The sequence below is a fragment of the Lethenteron reissneri genome, chromosome 35 (genome assembly GCF_015708825.2).
Source record: "Lethenteron reissneri isolate LAM-NWPU_2019-01 chromosome 35, ASM1570882v1, whole genome shotgun sequence".
In the NCBI taxonomy this organism is placed as follows: Eukaryota; Metazoa; Chordata; class Hyperoartia; order Petromyzontiformes; family Petromyzontidae; genus Lethenteron; species Lethenteron reissneri.
The window spans coordinates 13,653,695-13,679,461 of record NC_083813.1 but is presented as its reverse complement, the minus strand read 5'-3'; the positions used below and the strand labels follow the sequence as shown (position 1 = coordinate 13,679,461).

General features: G+C 47.5%; 1 protein-coding gene across 4 annotated transcripts; it reads left to right on the top strand.

The window, feature by feature from the left end:
- The first annotated feature begins 1,308 nt into the window (after window positions 1-1,308).
- Window positions 1,309-24,995, top strand: LOC133350991 (lysosomal protective protein-like). 4 transcript variants are annotated; one of them, XM_061565876.1, is made up of 15 exons: window positions 1,309-1,440; window positions 2,315-2,494; window positions 4,085-4,196; window positions 4,774-4,824; window positions 5,186-5,272; window positions 5,857-6,012; window positions 9,139-9,230; window positions 10,926-11,010; window positions 11,225-11,316; window positions 11,861-11,939; window positions 13,570-13,721; window positions 16,152-16,227; window positions 17,016-17,105; window positions 21,813-21,911; window positions 24,531-24,995. In XM_061565876.1, exons 2-15 carry the CDS (start codon window positions 2,325-2,327, stop codon window positions 24,612-24,614), a joined length of 1,425 nt encoding a protein of 474 aa, XP_061421860.1. In that variant the 5' UTR covers window positions 1,309-1,440; window positions 2,315-2,324; the 3' UTR covers window positions 24,615-24,995. The 4 variants fall into 4 exon arrangements, with proteins under 4 accessions (XP_061421860.1, XP_061421857.1, XP_061421858.1 ...); XM_061565873.1 differs by having other exon boundaries at window positions 1,322-1,470; XM_061565874.1 differs by lacking the exon at window positions 1,309-1,440 and adding an exon at window positions 1,495-1,698.
- The last annotated feature ends 772 nt before the right edge of the window (window positions 24,996-25,767 follow it).

The window sequence follows — 25,767 nt, the reverse complement described above, 5'->3', positions numbered from 1 at the left end:
AAAAACATGAACAAAAAATAATCTTAAAGTGAATATGTGACTGAGTGCAAACAGAAAATCCAAGAAAAGACAGTAAAATATTGCAGAAAAAGCACCGTACACCAACACTGTGTGCAAAAATCCCAGTGGGATGCAAGTCAAACAACAACAACCACAAGACAACTTAGATTAAGGCCATCAGTCTAACTCTGTACTACAACAAACAAACATGGCCAAACCAAAAAACTTTTCGAAAATCACCAAAATAAAGCCATAAAAGCAATGAAACAGTGGTTATAGGAACTGTGACCGAATTTTCACAATAAACGACATAAACAACATGTACCACCAAACCCTGCAGCCATAGCTGGCTGCATGAGTCACTCCACAACAGCAGGAGCATCAGTCGGAGTATCAACATTTTTCAATGCACCTTTAAGATCAGCACACTAAATCAAAACACAGATCATACTGTGCAGCGATCATCCGGAGCGAAACATTGTATTTTAAGCCACTAAATTGCATTGGCAGCTAGGGGTGTACAGCTCCTCTAGAGCAGTTTTGAGTGAAGATCTCATAGGTAGTGATTTAAGTTGCAGTTTATTGGCAATAGCAAAGTCCCTTCCTCCAGTATTTGTACGGCAATAGGGAATGTGAAGCTGGTAAATGAGCGAAGACCTTAGGTCAAATTTGTTCTTTTAAACAGAGAGGAGATCCAGCAGGTAATCTGCGGATTTTTTTTTGTAATTACATCATGAATAAATAAGATCTGATGCACAAGCCGTAGAACATTGAGAGATGTTAAGTTTGACCCAATGTAGAGATCACAGTGGTGAGTCCGATATGGGCAGTTCAATGCAAATCTTAAGGCCGAGTGATACATTGAGTCAAGCTTCTTCAGTACAGTACTGGGGGCTGATTTATACACGACGTCACAGTAATCAAGTAGAGGCAGTATGGTAGCTTTTATCAATTCCAAACGGAACATAGGGGGGAAGCAGTGCTTGTGTCGATACAGAAACCCAATTTTTATTTTTGTCTTTTTACCAATATAATCGATGTGATCTTAAAATTTCAGTTGAGGTGACGCGTCAATCACCACGAGCGACGATCGCTCGGTAAATCAGCTGACTCGCGTGTGGCTCGTATCACGTGACCGCAGATCAGCTGACTCGCGTGTGGCTCGTATCACGTGACCGCAGATCAGCTGACTCGCGTGTGGCTCGTATCACGTGACCGCAGATCAGCTGACTCGCGTGTGGCTCGTATCACGTGACCGCAGATCAGCTGACTCGCGTGTGGCTCATATCACGTGACCGCAGATCAGCTGACTCGCGTGTGGCTCGTATCACGTGACCGCAGATCAGCTGACTGGGGCCGCTGCTGCCCCGGCTTCCGCTTTGGACCCGGCGACTCTGGCTGCTGCTGCTGCTGCTTCTGCTTCAGGAGCTGCTGTTTGAGGTGCTTCTTCTGCTGCTGCTGCTGCTTGAGGTGCGAGGGCCCCACCGCCTGTTGCTCGTAGACGCCGCGGCGCCTGACGCGACGTCGCCTGTCGCTGTGCGCCGCTCGCCGTGTGCTGTGCCGGGCTCCACTGGGGGCTGCTGCTGCTGCTGCGGGGGCGGCACGAGCGGCCTTGTGTTGTGTGGGGTTCGGGGAGTTGCGGTGAGGGCTACGAGCTGCGTGGCTCTCTGGGTCCGTGCGGAGACGGCACCCTGAGAGGTAACAACACCAGGCAGCCGCGGACACTCGGCAGTACTCTCCTGTACTCAGGGGCCATCATCCATATGCCGTGGGGACGCAAAAACCTGTCAACTTGACCCCTCGCCCCCTCCCTGGAGGCACACGGACCCCCCCTCCCACCTGCGAAGGTTCGTCTGACGCACACCCCCCCCCCCTCCCGTTTCCTATAGAACGGCCGATATTTAATCGACGCAGAAACGATCAAGGATTAATAATAATATTGACGTGTTTAAGCAAACCGATAGTCCACTGCCAGACTATACAACTCATTTGAAGGCCACTGGAGACAAATTATTGTCGAGGCTTCACCCCCCCCCCCCCCCATTTGCTATGCGCACATTGTCAGTAGACCTCCCCCCCCCATACGAAAGCTACGCGTTTGGGTTACCCCCCTCCCCCCTCCATGCGTACGGACTAAATGGATGGCCCCTAACCACGTCTGTCGCCAGATCACTGGCGGAAAGACGATATCGCCAGCGGAGTCTTGTGAAGTTTTGTAGGAGAATGCCCCAGAGGAGTGAACCAGCAGGCAGTGCGTGTGCCATGGCCGTGAGTCGCCACGGAATAACACGGAGCCCCGCGCCCTTGTCAACAGGACGACGACGATGACGATGATGCTGCTGCTGCTACTGCTGGGGGCAAGTGCGGGCGTGCTGGTGCTGGCGGCGCCTGTGGAGGATGAGATCTCCTACCTGCCCGGCCTGGCCAAGCAGCCGGCCTTCCGCCACTACTCGGGCTACCTCGACGCGTCCGGCACCAAGCGCCTGCACTACTGGTGAGTAGCAATCACTCATTCACCTGCACCACTGGTGAGTGAGTAGCAATCACTCATTCACCTGCACCACTGGTGAGTGAGTAGCAATCACTCATTCACCTGCACCACTGGTGAGTGAGTAGCAATCACTCATTCACCTGCACCACTGGTGAGTGAGTAGCAATCACTCATTCACCTGCACCACTGGTGAGTGAGTAGCAATCACTCATTCACCTGCACCACTGGTGAGTGAGTAGCAATCACTCATTCACCTGCACCACTGGTGAGTGAGTAGCAATCACTCATTCACCTGCACCACTGGTGAGTGAGTAGCAATCACTCATTCACCTGCACCACTGGTGAGTGAGTAGCAATCACTCATTCACCTGCACCACTGGTGAGTGAGTAGCAATCACTCATTCACCTGCACCACTGGTGAGTGAGTAGCAATCACTCATTCACCTGCACCACTGGTGAGTGAGTAGCAATCACTCATTCACCTGCACCACTGGTGAGTGAGTAGCAATCACTCATTCACCTGCACCACTGGTGAGTGAGTAGCAATCACTCATTCACCTGCACCACTGGTGAGTGAGTAGAAATCACTCATTCACCTGCACCACTGGTGAATGAGTAGCAATCACTCATTCACCTGCACTACTGGTGAGTGAGTAGCAATCACTCATTCACCTGCACCACTGGTGAGTGAGTAGCAATCATTCACCTGCACCACTGGTGAGTGACAATCACTCATTTACCTGCACCTGCACTACTGGTGAGTGAGTGGCAATCACTCATTCACCTGCACCACTGGTGAGTAGCAATCACTCATTCACCTGCACCACTGGTGAGTGAGAGGCAATCACTCATTCACCCACCACCTGCACCACAGGTGAGTGGCAATCACTCATTCACCTGCACCACTGGTGAGTAGCAGTCACTCATTCACCTGCACCACTGGTGAGTGAGAGGCAATCACTCATTCACCCACCACCTGCACCACAGGTGAGTGGCAATCACTCATTCACCCACCACCTGCACTACTGGTGAGTGAGTGGCAATCACTCATTCACGCAGACTCGCAATCGGAAGGTTGTGAGTTCAAATCCTATTTGTAAAAAATACTTTTAGCATGTCAATGAAAACGAAAACCAGCATTGCCGAGTCCGAGGGTGCAGTTGTCATGCTTCAGTTGTCGCTGTGCACGTGTGAGGACCATGTGAGGACCATGTCATTATTGACATGCGACAGCTGAGGTGGCCGCACACCAGTGGCTCCTCATTCACGATGCAGTCTCGCTCGGGTCTCACTTCCGGTGTCTGTACTCGTGTGTGCTCGTGTGTGCATGGCGTTTAACCAGTTGACGCAGTGGGAAGCACACGTGGTGCCAGCCATCTCAGTCAAATTATTACACATGGGCTTGCCCTGTGACTTGCTGCCAGTGAGCCTTCAACATTTCACACCGTCTCAAAGTGCATGTAGCCTAGAACAAGCTCTGGCGTGATGTCACAATCACTTGATGGCAAATAGCGACTTCTTGTGGTACACGAGTGCTTCCGTGCCCATGTGCGTGCAGGTATGTATAGTTACGTGTGTGCATGTGTGTCCGAGGTTTGTGGAGTCTCAGAGTAACCCCTCCAAGGACCCCCTGGTTCTGTGGCTGAACGGAGGCCCCGGCTGTAGCTCCATGGAGGGGCTGTTGGCAGAACACGGACCCTACCTGGTATGACCCCACAGGCAGCCGCTGCTCCGAGTCAGACTTTCCTGAGTGGTCTGGTGCTAGAAAATGGGAAATAATTAAGTCCACATGTATACATTTAAATGCCCCTCCTTAATTAACGCAAAACAACTATCATTTTACTCCAACAATAACTATGCCCTCGGATCCCAAATCATAACTAATTCAACTATGTTCTGCATTAAGAGGCAAATCAGCAGCGCTCTGAGATAGAGAGCTGCTTCAACACAGAACGATCTCCCAGACACATTTCAATATGCCGCCAGTCTCAACTTATTGAACATCATCCCGCAACGTTTACAATCATTACAGCTGAAGAATAGTGTACATGTAACGGCAGTTTGCACATCTGAATTCGCTTGTAAATGTATGCAAACTGAACAAGTTACAGATTAATTGGTTGTGTACGTGTCATTCCATGTTTGCTATGTACTCGTCAATTTACACCCCTGCAAACAAAATGTTCCATTGCAAGGTATTATCCAGGTGAAACATTGTAATTTATATGACTAAATCTATGATAAGATACCACCCCATTCACAGTTGTGCATGTGATTGGCAGGTACAACCTGATGGGGTGTCTTTGCTCTACAATCCGTACGCCTGGAACAAGGTGAGCGGAGCCCAACGCCGAGCTCGGCACCACGACGCCGTCCGCTTCTGACGTCGGCACCGCAGCGACCCACGCACACACGCTCGCGCACACACACGCTCACACACGCGCACACGCACACGCGCTCGCACACGCGTTCGCGCACACGCTCACACACGCTCACGCTCGCACACGCTCGCACACGCGCTCGCACACGCTCGCACACATGCTCACACATGCTCACACACACTCGCACACGCTCGCACACGCGCGCACACACGCTTATACATGCGTGCACACGCTCACACACGTAGTCCACCAGCAAACACACCCAATGTTGGGAAGGAACTCGCCCTTTGTACCCGTGCTCTCCTTTGCCCAGATCTCCAGCGTGCTCTACCTTGAGGCCCCAGCCGGAGTGGGCTTCTCCTACTCGGCCGACAAGAACTACACGACCGGCGATGACCAGGTCTCCCGACACCACCCAAGATCGATCTACCAATTATGCTTATCTCACTCTGCCTCAGTATTTACAATCAATGGTTTTAACATTTAACAGCGAAACAGCATCACACATCACTCAATATCAACACTCCACATCTATATTGTGTTATATGTCACTCAAAATCTCTATTTTCAACACTATCATACTAACATCACCACTTCATCATATTTGCTCAACACTTTTGCCTTTTACTTTTCTCACACGTGTGCTGAGGGAACCCTTTTCCAGTTGCTGTATTATATGTCTGTGTTACCTGCTGCCAGTGTTACCTGAGCGGCTCATAACTTGAATATTGTTTTCCTCAACGTGTTTGCTACTCATTGTCTACGATGCTGTAGTTTTCTTTTTTTCTCCAAGGTCCATTCTTGTAAAACAACTTAAGGCTGATTATTTCTTACCTGCGTGAACAAATAAAATACAAAGCAAGGCATAGCGTGTCCAATTAAATCCAGTAACAATAGCGCAGTGTCGGCCAGCACACTCGAAGGCTTTTCCGACTCGTCCCACAGCTCTTGTCGGCGTCGTCCTCCTCTGCTGCCTGCTCACAGGTGTCCATGGACAACTACCTGGCGCTAAAGAGCTTCTTTGCAAAGTTCCCGGAGTGGAGCAAACACGACTTGTACCTGACGGGGGAGAGCTACGCGGGCTTCTACCTGCCCACCCTCGCCGTGCGCGTCATGGAGGATCCCAGCATCAACCTCAAGGTGAGGGTGTGCACATGCTGGGGTCGGAGGGCACAGAGGAAGGGCACGTGATGCAAGGAGTCTGGGACATTCGAGGCCTTTCTTCTTAGTTGCTAGTTAGGGCCTGTATCGAAAGGGGACAGCTGCCGCTGGAGTTCCCGTGGCTAGACGACACCGGGACATCAGAATGGTTGAGATTAAATGTTAGGCGCTTTGAGTTGCCGAGGCATTTAAACAAGAGCCTCGTGGATACAAATCTCATCACGTCAGATTCCAGCTACATTCTAGAGTTGATTAACCGAAACGGAGCCTTCAATTATTTTCACATCACACTTCTGCTTTCCTCTCCCTGCGTGATCTCTGTGCTCCCTTGCTTCACTTGCTTCACTTGCTTCACTTGCTTCACTTGCCACACATGTCTACAGTGTTGTTTGTATAAGAATGCGTGTTTTCTCCATTTTAAATGTTGTAAATGTAATTTTGAAAGAGATGCTTGCAGTTCTAAATCATTCACAATGCATGGTGTTGCTATGGGCCCATCAATCAGTGCTGTGCTGTGTGACATTGGTGCTGCATACGCGATAGATGGTGACATCCGAGGTGCCTGTCCAGTGGCTGTGACAATGAATTACCCAATGTGTGTGTGCACGTTCCGTTTGTGATGCTCCAGTGGCAGTGGTGCATGCGCTCAAATAACCAAAAAGTCAACACATTCATCAATAGCACTAGAAGACGGTATATATAATAGGCAACGGGCTGGGAAAATATTGATGATCATGCATATTTTCCTTTTAAGGCATTGTTTGAAAATACGTGAGCAGTATTCTTTGAACTCTATTTCTTGAAAGAAGAATACACTCAAATCACACTATACACTTTTCTTTTATGCTTTAACTATACTACCCGGCTTCGCCCGGGACTTGGATTACCATGCCCGGCCGCCTTTGTCTCCCCAGTGGCGATGTTCACACACAACACACCAGTTACTCGTTTGAGGCTAAGTCGACCTAAGGGAGGCCCAGGACCGGTTAAAATAATCGTCACCGGTGGTGGCCGTGAGCGGGAATCGAACTCGGGTCGCCGGGTTCGTAGCGCAGCGCGCTAACCACTACACTACCACTCCCCCCACACACACGCACGCGCGCCCGCGCGCGTCCATAGGCACACATACACGCGCTTGCTGCAGACACACACAACTTTCAGGGTGCGTACGGCAGTAAACGACTGCAATAATAAAGCAGCAATGCTGCGCAACGAACGCCTTAGACCCGCAACACATTTGTATGGCACTTACCTCGCGGAGGGTTGGGGGGGGGATGCGTGACGTCAGCAGGCACACTCCGTTACGCTTCCGCACACGCGGGTCACATGACAGAGATGTGACGTCACAGCTCGCTTGCCGTGCAAAATATATACATTATTGAGCCCCCCCCCAAAAAAATACTAAAGTCTATTTTTATAATGTTTGCATGGTGTACAGTCTGGAAAGTACCCACATGGCAAGTTTCAAGTTTGTTGCATGTCGGGAAGTACGCTAAACATTTTGAACAGACACACATAATCACAAATTTCCCTTTTATATAGATCTACTTTGAAGCCATGCATATCAGGCATTCAACACCTCAAGTGAACATCTCCCTTGAGTGGCCCTGATTTAAACTCAAGCTCAGGGAATATTGTACCCACTTTGTTGTATGCATTGACCCCAGGACTTAAAAAATGTTCTTTACAATAGCCCATTGCTCTAATTGGCCTCAGCACCATCGGTTCAATACGCACTCCATTTGTGTTCAGTGCACAAAACAGCCTCATTTAGTGTGCAGTTTCTATTATCGCGTTTGCGTGTTCATGTCAATGCAGCCCATGGCTCCATGCTACGGTGCAAGCAGAGAAGAAAGATTACCCAGGCTCTGGCTCCGTATCGCCGTCCAGCTCTCACTGGCGCGATAGCACGGGCGGCCGGGCAGAGTGGTGCTGCGTACCACCCCCGCGGTCTCGGCCCAAGCTTCGGCGCCAGGGTGGATAACGCTGGAGCCAGGCTCCCAGCCGCCCTCCCCGTGGAGCCCGGCACGCTCGCCTTTTAGCGTGTGACACTCCGCAGCACTTTACTATCATTGTGAGAGACCCCAAAAAAAACATTTTCAAATATAGACGAGAGAGATGGCCGAGATCTGGAATTCACAGCACCGAGTGCGTATACAGTGCTGGCATTTGTTACCAGTCTATTTAGAAGCGTAATCTCTCCCCCACCCAACCTTCTGCCCTGGCTTCTGCCATCCTGCGCCTACGCCTGTCCCGGCTGCCAGACTTGGCTGCCATTCCTGCCGCCGGCATCCCTGACTTGGATCGTTTTGTAGCGCAATGCTCACCGTCCTCTACCTCGCTTTGTCCCGCTTCCAATGCGCCGCTTACGCACGACATTTCCCCGGAGCCCCGCGGCTGTGATAATGGCAGTGGCCATTGCTTGAAAGGCCGCCATCTCCACAGGGGCGTTGTCTATGACTCTGTCTTCAACGTGACTGCTTACAACACAGCCACTCGCTCACTACACACTCGCTACACTCGCACTCACTGCACAATTATTTACACTCGCTGCGTAATCGTTCACTACACCATCACTCACACTCTCTACACAATCACTCACAATTACTACACAATATTTATACTCGCTGCATTATCGCTCACTACACAATCACACGCTACACACCCACACTACCTACTCAATCATTCACACTCACTACACATTCACTCATTCACTCCACATTCACTCGTGCTCACTCCACAATCACGAATCTGTGGGCCTCTGTTTGAGTCTATCTCAAAATAGATTACAACAGTGGCACCACCTGACCAAGTTGCTCACTTCACAAGAGACCAACTCGCATGCAATTGGCACGTGAATAATTACAATCGTCATAGATCTGTCTTCTCATGATGCATAGTCGACCTCTGTCTTCTCTAGATTGCGGAGGGATGTTTGGTGTAGTGAATGGCACCTGGCGTGGCTGATTTAGGTCGATAATGAGAGTTTTGAGATGTTTCTGATTATGAAGGCGCTGTGGTGGTATGTTTGTCGCATGGTGTGTGAGGTGTTTGCTGTGTGTACATGGCATGGTGTGTACTGTGTGTGCTTTGTGTGTCTGGCAGGGAATGGCGGTGGGAAATGGCCTTTCCAGCTTTGAGATCAACGACAACTCCATCGTTTATTTTGCCTACTACCACGGACTGATCGGGGAGGAGTAAGTGCCTCTTAGAATCTGTTGCTTCCAAGCTCCCAACATTCCCTCCTCCCTTCGTTCCTATCCACCCCTCACTCCCCCACACTCATCGCTCCCACCCCCTTCCCCCACTGCTTCATGGTAGAAGTCACCTACGTTGCCCGTCCGCGCTCCTGGCACTGATGATGCCCTCGCGGCACTGATGATACCCTCGCCTCCATTGCAGCGATTACGGAGCCGCACCACATTCCTCCACTTACTACACCCCCTGCTGCTCACGCCACTGCATGTGAAGTGAGAGGGGTGCGGGAGGTTGCTGGGTCAAGGAAACCGACCACCCGTGCCTGATGGAATCCCATCAATAAACCAACACTTTCAATGCACTCAAATCATTGGCTTGTTAAGATTTTCAGATGTTAGCGATTTGAGTTTTTAACAAATAGCATTCACGGGCAATATGGTCCCTGAGGGTAACATGTGGTTTCTGTAGGGGTTCCGTGGTTACTCACGCAAATTGTGGATGACATCATCTCCAGTGAATGAAGTAAATACATATTTTAATATTCCGCAGTAATCATCTTGAAGCAGCTCTCGCAATCAACTATATTTTGAAGGTGTTTATTTTATTTTTGAAATGAAAACTTTCATAAATAATCCAAAAAAAGTCTTAAGGGATTTACTGCCCAAATGAGCATTTAGTTGATGCTCATCTCCTGTTTAGAACCCTGTGCCAGTGGTGTAAACTCTTTATTCCTCTTTTGGGATCGAGTATATCCACAAAGCGGTTCGTATTTTATTGATCCTAAATGAATGATGGCCTGAGCCAAATCCCCAACTAGGATTCAAACTCGCAACCTTCCGATTGCACGCCTCTCGCTCTTCTGCTGAGACACCGGGCTGGATGCCCATGAATAGTGAACAACAGTAACGACATTTGTTGAACCAATGTAACATCTCCGAAAAAAAGGTTATAGCAATTTGAACGGTACATATTATGATTCTGAACGTGTCACAGTGCCAAAATTTATACCGTCACCCAGCACATTGTACTTGTTGTGTCATGATGGTTCGTTGGTTTAAGGTAAGGCATTTTGGACTAGTGTTAGGGGTCAGTCATTAGGGACTAGGTATAGTGGGTTAGAGATTAAGGTTAGAATTAGGGGTTAAGGTAAGGGCATTCCTGGGAGCGCTAGCCACACGAGCCGGCCCTAAGCTCAGAAATCACCATCAGTCCACAGTCCATGGGAATGCCTTGGATTAAGAGATATCCTAATTAGCTGCCCAGGCATGTTTCAATTGATTTTTTTTAGTTTCTGTAAGTACTGACATCAAAGAAACATTTGAAGGCATTTATTTATTTATTTTCGAGTGTAATAGCTTTGCTTAATGTCGTAGTGACGTTTGACATAAACTCTGGGAAAATTAAATTCTTGGCACTGGGGCTGATGGAGTGATCGCAGCAGAGGGAGCCTGGTTTGTCTCGACTGCCCTGCGACCCCTCCAGTCCAGCGTGAGGGCGGGGGGGTTGTGTTTCTCGGCAGATGGAAAGGTTTCGCAGCTACACAGCCTGAGTAGCCCCTACAGTCTATAATGGCCACATGCTTCTTTATTGAACTCGACATGGAGACACCTCGTTCATTCCCATTTATTTGCTCTATAGACTTGAGTGATGAATCTAAAGTCCAAGGTGAATGTTTCCTCCTTCCTACTCCCTAGCCTGTGGGTGAATCTGCAGCAGCACTGCTGCTCGGAAGGAAAGTGCAACTTCTTTAGCCCTGGTGACCCGCAGTGCTCCAAGCTGGTGAGACACCTACCCACAGTATTAGGCACAAATTCAGGAAGAGATATTGTAATCCATCGCACACAAGATCACCTTGGTTTAATCCCCCTCCATAGCTGTGCTGTTGCAACTGCCGTGAATTCTCAGGGCTTTGCTTGCGTGCGTGCGCGTAGCTGGGCGAGGTGTGCTGCCCAGGCAAGTGATGTATCTGCTTCTGATGCTGCTGCTGCTGCAGGTAGAGAAAGTGTCTGTGGTGGTTGGGGGCATCGGACTGAACATCTACAACCTGTACGCGCCCTGTGCCGGGGGCGTGCCCCCTCCTGCCGCGTAAGTGCCGTTTCTCGTTTATGGTTTTAGGTAGAAGTGCCAAGAAGGCTCCCAAAGGCATTATTATTATTGCAGCATTGTTATTTGATCGATTAGTGCAGTAGTTCCTAACCCCTCCGGACTGCGCACTGTCGCTGTCACTGCTCAAAACAAATGTGTGGACGCCGCGCACCAATAACATTAAAACCGCTAAAAGTACTGCAAATGTTTTATGAGAAAGTGAATAATTTGTAGGGCCGTTTTAAATTCTAAATCTACATATTTGTGCAACGGGAAGTAAAAAATGTGGTGCTTTTGGCGGGTTGTGAAATCATAGGATCTACAACGGTTCCACTGAGCATTTGTCACGGCCTTGCGGTGCACCGTGTGACCAGCCATCTTGATCCCATTGAACGCTGCAGGCACACGCACACTTTCCATCGCAATAGCGGACGGTTGCATTTTGTGTACGGAAATGTGGGACCACAATGCTTGAATAAACCCTAATCCTGTTGTGTGCTCATCTTGATCTCCCTGCATATTGTCTCACACCTGTCTGCAACAGTCGGACGACAGAGTGGGCTTTGCCATGGTACCATCGTTTTCTCTTCAGTCAACACAAATTCCAGCACTTGCATGTCGAGGTATGCCTGTCACGGTCATGCTGTACTTTCGTGGGAACCAAAGGGGAAGCATTGCAACCGGAAGAACTGCAAACTGCTGTGTTCTAGAATTAACGGATAATACACCTTCCATATCTGTCCCTCCATATAAAACATTTTTATTACACAACCCATTGACCACACGGCCTTCTGGGAGTGCCTTTACTTGGCAGTATTGCTTCAACAGAAGAAAACTATGGATGGGTTGTGACATTCAGTGGGTCATCACCAGTCAGATTTGCTTAATTACACCAATGCTGCCTAACTGCCAGATATGTATCGGCAAGGACTCTCCCTGTTATGAATGGGTCCTAGTTCACCACATAACTCTATAATGTGTTTCAGGATCATTGTTTTGTGAACCGTGTTCATGCTATGGAAAAATCAGGTGTGGAGAAAATACTGCCCCATGTTCTGGCTGTTCTAGGTTTGCGTATCACTGATGTTCACAGCAGAAAGTTTAAAATGGAAGTGAGATGTGATTCTATCCAATTGTGTTCACACGGGCAGTGCCCCTCACGCTTGAGGGATGAGGCTGATGGGTTCTGGATTTTCTGTATATGAACGCATTACAAATCAACGGATGTTGGCATGAAGTGAGGTCTGTTGTGCACCTCATTTCCATGGCACTTGAATACACCACTACCAATCCTCTTGCAGTGGAAACGCATTATTATGAATTCCACCTATTATCCTCAAACGTGTATTCGTCGTGCTAGTTCTAGTCTGGGTTGTAGAATGCTGAATGTGTCAGTGTCTGAAGGCTCTGGTTGCATTCGGATGCTTTGTAAATGGTATTGTGTAAAGATATTATTTACTTCTTTTTAATGTTTAGGGGCCAGAGCAGAAACTGGCACCCCCTTAGGTAGCAAAACGTTATGGTTGTACCAATATGTATAGGAGGCTAACAAGAATAAATTATTTGATTTCCCACTCTTTTCAAACTAGGGGTTGTTCGGGGTCGCCTATGGCGCCCCCTCACAACCATTTACGGCCTTTGGCCAGGAAAGGCACAAATAAAACTGCACACGAACGACGCATTCACGCAAGAACCCGATGCTCTGTTTTGAAGTTTTAAAATGAAACATCCTTGAATTGTGTTATGTTTTGAATAAGATACTTTTATTTCTTCACTAACGCTTATATGATTTTACATCTGGAAGACTTCATTGAAAACGACATTTCATGTGAATTTTCTCTCGTCGTTAAGTCGATGGCCTTGCTGGGGGTTCGGTTCGATGCGGACTTTCACCTGTTTTGGGATTGCGGAATCGAGATAAGGCGACATAGAGCTGGCCGTGTGAGATGACCGCCATCTGCAGATCAATTCCAACATAATCGAACGTCAGGTCCCTGTTTCTTCGTCGTTCATGCAGGGGGTGCGTAGGTTTGCAGCGCCCCCTGCATGAAAACGACGGAAAGTGCAGCGTTCATCACAGATAGATAAAGTTGTGCGCTTATATAAGAGTGGTTATCCTGTGATCCACTGTTATTGACCACGTAAACAAATTGGAACCAGTGATTATATGGCGTCTCAAGTGGTACCGACCAGGGGAACATCTGCTCTGGGCTCACGGCCGAGTGGGGAGCTAATGCGTGCGCTCTCCCACAGGCGGCGCTGTGGAAGTTGCACAGCCAGCGCGGCCCGGTGCGTCTCGACCCACCCTGCGTCAACTCCAGCAACATGGCCGCCTACCTCAACGACGACTACGTGCGGCGTGCGCTGCACATCCCCTCGGGCGTTCCAAGCTGGGAGATATGCAGGTACTGTGCACAATGTATGCTTCGCCCTGCATGCCATGCCGTGTGTATTGCACTGCCCTGCGTGATTCGCAGCTGTGTGTGCTGCACAGCATGTACCTCAACAGCATCCGAGCAGCCCGCAATGTCACACCATGCAGGCCTACTCTGCAGGCTAAACCTCTATGAGATTATCTCCCGTTATAGAAACGTTTAAACGAAATAATTTCTACCAATTGTAATGCGAGCAAGGATTGAGGGGGGGCAGAGTCTGGGTCATGTGAGGAGAGGGAGGAGTTAGGGTTACGTGGGGGAGAGGATTTAGGGAGAGAACCGGAAGGGGATCGAGGAGTTGAGACGGAGTGAAACGGGAGGAGGCCACGCTGGGCAGTACGGGGAGAGTGGCGCGGTCGCCACGTGTTGGGAGACGTCGGCACCGTCAGCCATCGGTGTCAGGACGCAGAGGGCTAGCAGGCTGTGGAAGGCTAGCTGCGGAGCAGCAGTGAGGCTTGCAGAGTGGAGCAGCAGGGTGACTGCAGGGTGGAGCAGCAGTGTGGCTGCAGGGCGGAGCAGCAGTGAGGCTACAGAACGGAGCAGCAGGGTGGCTGTGGAGTGATCGTCGGAGGAGACGCGGGGGGCCTGAGCGAGGACGCCGTGTGAGCGAGATTCTACGAACCCAAATAAAGGACAATGGAGATCGACACTGAGAAAGAGTCCTTTATTACACAATTAACAAAACCGATTTCCTGCACAAATGAGAACTGAGGCAATGTTCATCTCCTTTTTACGGCCTTGAGTCAACAGACAAAATGCTACATTTATATAGCAGTATTACTTTGTGGCTATACATTTCTACATGATAAGCCACTTTGTTGAGCTATCATTTGTGGCCAGGTCGCTTCTGAAAAAGACACTAATAGCTGAGTGGGCTTTACCTGGTAAGAAAAAAATTGGTACTTTTATTTGTACATATTTTTTTAAGTGATTTGCACTCGTATCGTGTTTTTTGTATTGCTTGTTGACCCGCCTCTACTTGACATCTGTGAAAAAGAGCTTTATAGCTCATCGGATTCCTCCATTATAAAAAAATATTCCGGAAATAAAATATTATGAAGTTTATGCATAGGACAACCACTGTTGACATATCCCCAGAGTGGTACTCATTATCTATCAGGGCAATGATGGACTGAGCCAGCCTATTAACATCTAGACTATCATCTTGCCCTGCCCGCGCTGTGCAGGAAGACGCATGCCCCTCGCTCTGCCAAAATGACAAAATTATGTTCCCCACATCTGGCCGGACGAGTTCTGCGAGTTGGGCGCAGTGAGTCGCGGTGGGAGTCGCCCGCCCCGTTTCTTCAGAAATCCCAGTAATCGTTCATGCGAGGAAACACAGATGTACATGTTTTAAATTGCGGTTCATTGTCTGAGTAGTTCACGCGCAGGTGTTTGTTGACACGCTGTCCACTCTATCCCACACGTGGACGTTGGAAGACCGTGACGTAGCTTGTGCGGCTCTGGAGAGGTCTCGAGGCCAGGTGCCTTTGTCACGGCGACTCCCCAAACGGCCCCATTTCGCCTCACCTGAGCCTTTCATTCCCATCGTTTCCACTTGGGTTCACAGGTCCAATTGTGATGGGAGGCCTCGTGTGTGAAGCGTTCCTCCCACCACCGTACAGACGCCCTTGCTAAACACCCTCCCGGTGCCGTGCACGTAAATGGAACCAAACACCAAAGCGGTGCTCGCAGCACTGATGGCTGCGGAGATAACGGCGGTAAAGCCGTCTGTCGCCAGCGTGCCGGCGACACCGCCTGCCATCACGTTCACTCTCAGAGCGCTGTCTGTGTATACACATACCCGTGTGTGTGTGTGTGGTTTGTAATTGAAAGGTTGTGAGTTAAAATCTTGGGGGATGACACTGGCTGCCATCCCTCTGGGGTCTATCAAATGAGTACCATTTGTGGGGAAGCCAACAGTGATTTTCCTGTGGATAGCCTTGCCTCCGTCATATAAATGTGGAATTTCCACCCTTGGCTCAGGGCTGTAATTGGGAGATGAGCACCACCTCTGCTCATTTGAATAGGAAACCACGTTCAGTTTTAAGTGCGTTTGTATCCAATATTAACATTTAGACTTTATATGTGTAATCTACTGAAAATAGAATAAATGTAACTTGTTATATTTTCCAAATTTACCATAATTTGTGCTTTTAACTTAAAATATATATTTTTTCTTGGCAAATACATTGGCACATATGAATAATTGTAAATGTGACAACCTTGTCAGGTTATTGACAAGAAATTTGGCATCAAACTTCTGCCTGGCCCAAACCCATAAACACGCTTTCTTTGAATATGTGGTTTTCTGTGTCATTGTGCACGAATGCTATTTGTAAGCAGTGTTCAACAGGAGTGAAGAGCTCAAGAATGTGTGAATGGTCTTTGTTCTTACAGTGCAGAAGTTGGCTCGCGCTATCAGTCCACCTACACGAGCATGAAGGACCACTACCTCAAGCTGCTCGGAGCCCTGGTACGGCAGCAGCAGCCTCTTGTGGAGGGGAGGGAGGAAATGGGTGGGGGCCCTCGAGCCATGGGATGTGGAAATCGTGAGGGCCTAAGACCGTATCTTCATTCACTTGTGAATCTGGGGCTCATTGAGGCCGAACAAGACTATTCACCCTTTCGCCTTTTGGTGTCCTCTGGTCTAACACCATTTTGAGACGAGGCTCAAAAGAAAGCTGTCTCTGGTGTGGACCAATCAGTTTCAAAGACAATGCATATCTTATCAGAGTGTTTTTTTGTTTGCATTCTGACCACAGGTGTTGTGGTTAATGCAGACATGATTCCTTGTAAAAGGTTTCAGTTTGGTGTTTTAATATCTTAACAACTGTTGATTATGAATAATATTGGTCGCGAAAGCCTACGTGTTAAACTGAGTTGTCTTCTTGTCTAGTTATATTCTCCACAACACTTCTGATGATTTTGTGTTGTATTTTTTTTTATAAAACTAAAACCTAGGGAGCATCCTTGCCAAAAACATTTGCCAATTTACCAACATTGGTTCAGGCAAGCCTGACTGCTGATGAGATGCCAAGTGTTGAAACTGATCCATTGGCCATGTGGCCAATGAGATGTATTGAGAAGATACTTTGAGTTTTAATTTGAAGAGAGATACATGGGCTGAAAGTGTGTTATTTGTTAATTTATTTTGGTGATAAAAATGGCCATAGACATAATAATTAGAAGGTAATTCTTAATACCCGCAACGTTTACGAGTCTCGATCATTTCCACATGACTGGGGTGGTAATGTCTGACAGAAATACCGGATCCTGCTCTACAATGGGGACGTGGACATGGCCTGCAACTTCCTGGGGGAGGAGTGGTTTGTGGAGTCGCTGCAGCAGAAGGTAGTGACACACCACACACAGCATCATGTGGGACGACCTCCGTGGAGCATAGCACGCGACGCACACTGCACGACATGCTGTGTCGCGTCGCGATGTTTGTGTAGTATTAGGCCTCGCCGCTGAACATTTATTTCAGTTGCAGTCGTCATATCGGTACAGCCAGTCATATTCGTTCACCCATAGTAATGCTGGTGTACCCACCGTGTCCCATTCTTGGAAGCATAGCCATGTCATTGTATCTGTACCCACGTTAAGGTGGTTATCGTGTACAGTATAGGCCAGGGGTAGCCAACCTGTAACAGACCAAGAGCCCTAAAAACCATGAGTTCTGCAGAGGCAAGTGTGTCTATAATATGATACCACTCGTACAACTTTAATTAATTATTATTTGCTCCTGTGATGGTACATTCTACATTATGTCCCTTTGATAGAGCCGCATATGGTGGATTAGAGCCACATACGGCTTGGGAGATGCCATTTGGCCACCGCTGGTATAGGCGTACCGTGTACCTTCGTGGTACAGGCATCCTTCATTTCACAAATGTTCAGTTTACGAAATGTCCCACGGCATGTGCCACGAGATCAAACCAGAAGCACCTGGGAAGCTGCGTCATCCATCCGCGACGGCGTCACGGTGTCCCTACAGTGCAACAGTGACACCTCCACATCACCTTTCTACTTATTCAAACATGCTGATCTTTTGGTGAGTTCCCTGAGAAGGTTAATTATGTAAGTTTTATTAATTATTATTCAATCGTTTTAATATTTCTGTTCTTTATTTTTTTTTGTGAAAAGTGATATAGCAATGGGTGTCTGAAATATATCCCTAATTTTTTGTATTAAATTTATGGGAAAAGCCGTTCCGATTCACGAAATTTCGTTTTACGCGTGGTTTTTGACGAATACATCCCTTTCATGAATCGAGGGACACCTGTAGTGCCGAATGTTGTAAATCCTACTCAAAGCCGGCCAGCAACATTCCTCATGTTATCGTCCCAGGAGGGATGATGGGTTTTATTAACTTCCAACCAGGATCTCAATTCTCAACCATACCTCATGCATTTTCAGTAATTAATTGACTATTTTAATGATAAATATTCAATATAGCCTCTTAGTTTTTGGGCAAAAACTGTTAGCGAGCACCTATTAAACTAGGTACAGCACGCAAGATAGTGGTTTGAACAGCAGATCTGATGGTTACACTCTGCTCAATTTATGGCTAAGTCAACCTAGGGAAGGTCCAGGAACAAGGTCGGATTTCACTTGCCACCGATGTTGTGACTGGCAGGGGAATCGACCCAAGGTTTCCGTGACAAGCATCATGCGCTGACCACTCCACCACTCACATAAAATACACACGCACACGTATGCACATATATACTAAGAGTCACATACACACGTGACTATGTCGTGGTGTTTGTAATAATGGTTCCCTTTTGTGCACCACTCAGGACTGAAGTTCTTCATCCTCTAAATAAATTGTGCAGGGGGAAGGGGTTGTTCTCGTGCCTTGTGTGAAACAGATTTATCTGTCAGAAATTACATTGCCTTCATTTCCAAAACACCCAGCCTGTTGAGGTCAGGTCACCAAGTCAAAGCCATTCACTAATGAGTTTGCTCCTGGCCGCTGGCTGCCTTGTGGCCACCCACACACCCTCCCACCTGTTCGATCGCAGCCCCGCTTTCAGATGCCCTTGTACCTAAAGCACATAATGGCGGCAGCCTCTTGGCTTAATCCACCGTCTAGACTGTGTCGTTACGGCCTCAGCGGCCAGAGGGTCAGAGTGGTCAGAGCCACTTTAGTGGTTCAAGAGATGGTGATTTGACCTCGTGATGACCTTCTACTTTCCGTACTCGCACCGATGACAGGGCTTTACACAGCTGTGTTTGTTGAAATGGATTTCGGGGGGGGGCAGTCAGGAGTTGGGAGACGTGCAGCACCAGGGCGGTCGCTCCGCCGCACGCTCCCAGTCCGTGGTCTCTGCGCCGCGTCGTGTCGTGCTGTTTGTGAACCCGTAACAAGAGACGCTGGCTGTCAGTCAGGGCTGGCGCTGTGGAGTGAGCGAAGCCGTGCGCAGTGGGATTAGTGTCTGTGAGCGAGCTCACGAGTGTGTGGATTTCACGGGGACAGACGCACTAATGATCTGCTTCTGCAGGACATCACAGCTCATGATGGACAGTCGTAAGAGGCTCTTGCAGCAATGCTTAATCCCAGCATGCACCGTGTAATGCCGCCTATCGCTCTCTGCTGTGCACTCTTCCACCATTTCTTCTGACTGCACGTTGTCATTTCAGTACATGAGTGAGTGAAAGTGCAGGAGTGGGGTTTTTTAAGTACAATTTAATAACAAGTGGCTAACTTTACTACACTAAAATGTATCATCAATGGCCATGGTCAATCCACGGCTGGATGAAGGCATCCCCACATCAGCACCATCCCTAATGGCCTTTCAATGCCACACCCCATCTTGGTCTTATCGCTACATCTCCATGGTGGCCATACTGTGGGGCTTGTTTCCTCCTTTTAGTTTCCATGCTGTCACCAGCCGTGTCCATCAGCCATCATGCCTTATAGCGCTGTCTTCTAGTCAAACTAGATCACCTTTCTCTAAAGGCAACATGATGTTTCACGTCGTCTCCGATTCATGTTCCTCTTTCTGTCTTCAAGTGCAATCCCAACGTGCATCTCTCCACCCTTTGTGCACATTCCGTTTTTGTTCCACCGTCTTTCCCAGTGTCCATGTTTCAATCCACAAATCGTGCCAGGCAACATGCACTGTTTAACGCTATGCTTATTTTGGCACATTGGTGTATTGCTTTGCATTATTCACTTACGTTTTCCAGAAGCACTCCAACCGACTTTTCCTGTCCTCGTTACTTCTTCATGTTGATCCGGGTCTGCCTTCAATAATCGCAATGTTTATAAAATAGTTGTGTACCTCCACAAATGATTCTCATTTGACAGAACTTGTTTTGCGTTACTTTTGTTTTTCTCACGTTTAGATTTAACTTTGCAGCCTTTTGTGAAGTTATTCATTAATTTCCTCTAGTTTATTTTCATTTGGTGTTGTTGTTGTAACAGTGACTATGTCATCAGCAAATCTGAGATGTTTCAAACTTTTCTCCATTGCCTAAGACTTGATTTCTTTAATATAATTTTCATAGTTTCTTCAAATGGCACCGAGAGAAGTAGTTTTGAGAGCAAATGGCTTTGTCTCACTCTTTACTCATTTTATTTCTCCAGACAACTGCAGTGTATCTGTTCAATCTTTACAAATAGTTTGATATTTTCTATGTTTGTGTATTCAGGCCTTGGTTTGTGAGGCCCGGGATGACTGCATCAGTTACCATTGAATCAGTTGCTGTTTCATTGTCTGCAGAAGCCAGGTATTATAGCGTTTGATATTAATTTGTGTTTTCTAGAATATGGTTGTAATCAGTGGTAATGCAGCTTTTCTGGATGTGATTGGTTGACCTCTAAATTGTCAAAACAATTTACGTATGTGGAATGAGGCCAAAAGGTCATTCTTAAAATCGGTATTTTCTTTATTTTTGACAAAATATTGATAAAAGCATCATTCCACAGTTAATGTAATTTCGTCTCTGTTTAAACATTGAGTAAATATGTCCAATAATTTTGATCCAAAGCTGGTCTCACTCTTTTCATGATTTCCACAGGTATTCCATTTGGTCTAGAAGCTTCCTCTCTTTCATACTGTGAAGGGCAGATTACTTCTTCAAGTTTGACATGTGGAATGTATAGTGGGATGATGATGATATGTGTTGAAGTACACATTGTAATGCTGTACATTTTATACATACGCACGACTTTTTTTAACACGATACTGTGTTATTGTAACATTCCTGTGGGTGTTGACAGCTTTGTTCACATTGTGACTGCGTATTTGACAATTCGTATGTTTGTGGTTGTAATTCCCTCGTTTGGTCTCTGATTATGTCACATAAAGCAGGAGGCCCAGTGCCGTAGGCCATAAACACGTTGCCCTGTGTTGCCCCATGCCAAGGCAATGCTCATCACTGCCGATACGGTGGCTATATGAAAGTAATGTACTTTGAGGGGTATTCGGGGGCTATGATGCCAGACGACTAGTTTGCATGAAAAGCCACTTCAAACCGTCTTCCATGACAAAAGAGTAAGGAAAGGGCTATACAGAGGCGGTGATGCCATCTTGTTTGTGGTCAGGGGTGGGAAGCAAATCTCGGATACCTTCAGCTGGCATCTGGGTGTGGCATAGCTCACGGAACTAAGAACGTGGGTAAAAGTAAAGTACCTCTTGCTTTGAGTTTGTATCAAATGGGAGGCACCTATTAGATTCCAGTGCAAACAAATACAGTGATTCATATGAAGTATGCTCTTCAGTCCAAAAATTATAGCACTCTACCTGTCCCTTCAAGAAAAACCTGAAGACACAGAGCTGCTGTAACATGGAATGTTTTTTTCAGACGCTAAAATATGCCCCCAGTCTCAACCTTCTAAAATCTTTAATTAAGAGTAATTTGTACAACACCTGCAACTGTTACGGCTAGAGTACATTCTCGTAAAGAAGTATTCTGAAGTGCTCATTCATTCAAGCGATTCCTTGCAATGTGGATGATGGTGCAAGAACCGTTTGTGTGAGGTGTGGAGCTGTGTCTCCGGAGCGGTGTGCGGCTCCACTGAACCCCGGGCTGCGTCGGTGTGTGCAGGTGACAGTGGAGAGGCGGCCGTGGCTCTTTGAGGATGGCAGCAGCCAAATCGCCGGTTTTGTCAAGGAGTTCTCCAACCTTGCCTTCCTCACCGTCAAGGTACTCTCCCAGCCACCCCATCGTGTGACTGCCCTATCAAAAGCCCTTTCATGTGGGAAACTTGCGGTCTATGCAGTGTGGTGTTTTTGCTTTGTTTGCACATGTACAGAGATGTTGTACTAGGAAGTTACAGGGTGCAAAGTGTCACCTCTAAACAATGTGTAATGCAGAGGCATCCCTCATAAATGTCACAGTCGTAAGTGGCTGTGTGTAGTGTGCGCCACATCCCATAGAAGAGTTTAAAAACATTACCCTCAAAGCACTCATTCCGGGTACTGGAACCTGAGTTGGTGTCTTGGCGCAGCTCAGCAACCACCAGCTCCAAGCCATTAGCTTGGCAATTCGAAACAAAGTTGCCTACTACTTGCTAGGTGTCGCAAGGGCCTCAATGGAGAGGCTTGTTAAACAGCAGCCTCACAATAAATAACAACACTACAACTGGAGAAGCCCCAATCAGATCCATCTGGAACCTTTCACAATCACGGAACTAGACAAGGTACATTCTAAAATCTGGCACAACCACAGGCTATGACAACATTTCAATGGAAGTGGTTGGTCAATTGGATCACATGGGTGCCCAACGAAAGGAGGCTACAAAGGATCTAGCGGATGTCAAAAACTAGGAAAAGACCTACACAATTGGGCAATATATCGCCAAATATCATTGCTGGCTGTATTGCCTCAAGATTCTGGGGCATTTTGTACTTCAGTGCATATCCCCAGAAGTGGAAAATATTTTCCATGTGGAGCAGGCTGATTTCAAGGAGGACGTAGTACTTGCGACCTAGTCCAGACACTGACAACAGTCATCGATCACGGCTTCCAGAAAAAAACCTGAAAACAGGAGCTGTATTTATCGACCCGACAGCTACCTCCATGGTCTGGCACACTGGCCTAGTTAAAATATGCAGAGTCTTGCCAAGGTGGACAGTGGACACCATTGATCTGCTACTTCAAGACAAGCGGTTCAGGATACATATGGGGAACAGAGTAATAACGTGGAAATTGCAAGTCAACAGCCTACCACAGGGCTACATGCTTAGGCTCTGTTGAACCTCTCCACCAATGACTTTCCACCCACGTAATCATGAAAGTTGATCTATGGCAACGACATCTGCCGTGGCACACGGGCATACACATGCTCAGAACTTGAGAATGTCTTGAAGACCGACATGGTCAAACTGGCCAAATGCTGAAGCAGATTGCACCCTTAACCGAGGGTGATGCAAAACGGTGTCAAGCGTGTTTCATTTTCACAATGCTAGCGAAGCTGTGAATTAAACATTCTCCTAAATAGGCAGTGCCTGAAACATGAGACTCTTCCAGTATACCTCGGCATGACATTAGACAGGTCTCTCACATTCCAAGACCACCTGAAGAAGACGGAAGCCAATGTGACAATAAGTAAGAACCCCTTCGGCAAACTGGCCAGCTTAACCTGGGGTGCAGGCACACAGACGCTGCACACAACTGCTGTCGCCCTTTGCTCTGCTACCGCCGAGTCTTGTGCACCAGTCTGGTGTTAGTCGTCACTCACAAAGATGGTTGACATCCAACCGCATTTAACCACAAGGACACGACAGCCCACCCCACTGCTTTGGCTGCCGGTGCTGAGCAACATCGGCTTCCCCTCGCATTTGTCATGAAGTGGCAGTGGCCAATGTTGGAGAAGATTCGTGCAGATACAAGTCTCCAGCTACACCTGAACATGTTCAACCATCGACGAGCCCGCTTGTCATTGAGGCACCACGTGTGGACCAACGTGCCGCACCGGGTCCTGTCGGTGGTACCAAGGTGGCTTGAGGATTGCTCCACGCAAGACATTAAAAACCACTGCTCCGTCGCTGACCCCAACGTTCATCTTCCTGGATTTGACCTGCCACTCCAGGCATGGGCCCTGCTCAAGAGGTTCCATACTGGGCATGTGCAGCCAATCTCCACATCTGGGGCCAACATGACGACAACCCACTCTGTGGATGTAGTTGGCGATAGACCAAGTAGCATATTGTTGACAAGTGCCCCCTGACAAAACTCATTGGTGCTCTCAGGGCCCTCCACACTGCTCATTAAGTCGCTGTCACCTGGCTCTGAAAGACGAGCATAAAATAACAAACAACCCTCAAAGCACAGGACATGGGTGCATTTTTTTATTGGTTTCCGTGATTTACCCTCAGCGTGCATTGTGATGACAATGTAAGCATCATTTGGAGCCTCACAGGGTTCCAGTCATGAACTCGTAGATGCTAGCGGCGGCCTTGGTGCAAGGTGTCTTGTAAAGTCAATGTAAAAAAACTGAAGGGATGTGCAAAACACCGTACTTTGTTGTCAGACTGTGACTTGTCTTCTGTCAATATAATTGGAAGCCGTTATGGTGAAATATGATGACATATGGCCTCATCTGAAACCCAGCTGCTTTATATGTGAGGGAGTATTTACACTTGTACAAGGAAAGTTAATGTTGTGACAATAGGTGCAGCTTACTTATCTCGAGTGCGTGGTTGTCTCGTACCATTGCGTCACTGACAGTGCACACTCGCTGAGTTACCCTGCATTGGAATACTGCACATGCATGTCACTGTGCAGATTAACTCTCGGCGCGTGTGCGAATGTCTACCCCAGGGTGCAGGCCACATGGTGCCCACGGACAACCCCCGCGCAGCCTACACGATGTTCTCACACTTCATACAGAAGCAGCCCTTCTGATTCCAGTGAAAGGCCAGCACCGGCCGCATGCTGCTAGATTTTCCAAGCTGGAACATGTTGCTGCATTTGGGCCTTGATGTTCGAAAGCTTGTCCAATTACTTCCTTAATCTTGATCAATCTTGAATCTGTCATAATAAGTTTCAACTTTAACCGAGCCTTATGCATAATAACCATAATGCATTTTTTTAAATGTCAGAATCATTTCTTATATTTTACTAGGCTCCTGTAATTATGTTCAAACAGATCTGAGTCACTACTGCAGCACTATTTTTGTTTAAGTCTGTACGTACTGCAGGTGTTTTCTGTCAGATGGTATTTTTCACGTGCACTTGTGTGTTGAGCAATGGTCAATAAAATTTCAACTTTGGACAAGTTGTGGATTACCATCCCACCGTGTACATCTTACTTCTAGGTCCACGTGCACCAATTATAATCCTGTGTTGTTTTTGTGAGGACCTGCCAGCTTATGTTGTCTACAAACTACATTCATATCGAAGTGTACTTTAAATATAACCTTGACAATTATACACTTGTGATATGAGGCTAATGTGTCTATAATTCTTAAAAGCATGTCTCCCTTTTGGAATATAATAACGATTGAAGCCTCATTTACTGATAGATGTATTTGTTTTCCGTATTAACATTTCATACATCGGTTGACTAACTTCTTTGTTGACAGGACACAAGTGGAAAACAGCAGAATATATATTTATGATTTGAAGCTTTCGTGACTGCAGGAATCCATACTCTTTGGTTCTTTCGGTAAAGTCACGTAGGTACAAAATAAAATAAATCACGACGTTTTGGGCGCAACACAAGCGTCCGTCAGGTGGGAAAGCATGGTCTGCTGCTGAGGCAGACTGTTGTAAAAGGTTTGAAATGGGTGTAGCCCAAGGGTCATAAAGAAGTGGCCGGGGCTAGTGATGTTAATGTGAGAAATTAGCATGTAACTGTAAGATAGAGCGGTCTCCTCGACTAGGGCACGGAAGTGGCCATGTTAATGCGAGAGATTAGCATGATGTTAATGTGAGAAATTAGCATGTAACCATAAGATAGGAGGAGAGTGGCCTCCTCGACAAGGGAGTTCAACCCAACGGGTGCAATCCAAAGGGCCTGTAAGTATGAGAGTGCAATCCAAAGGGCATGTGAGCA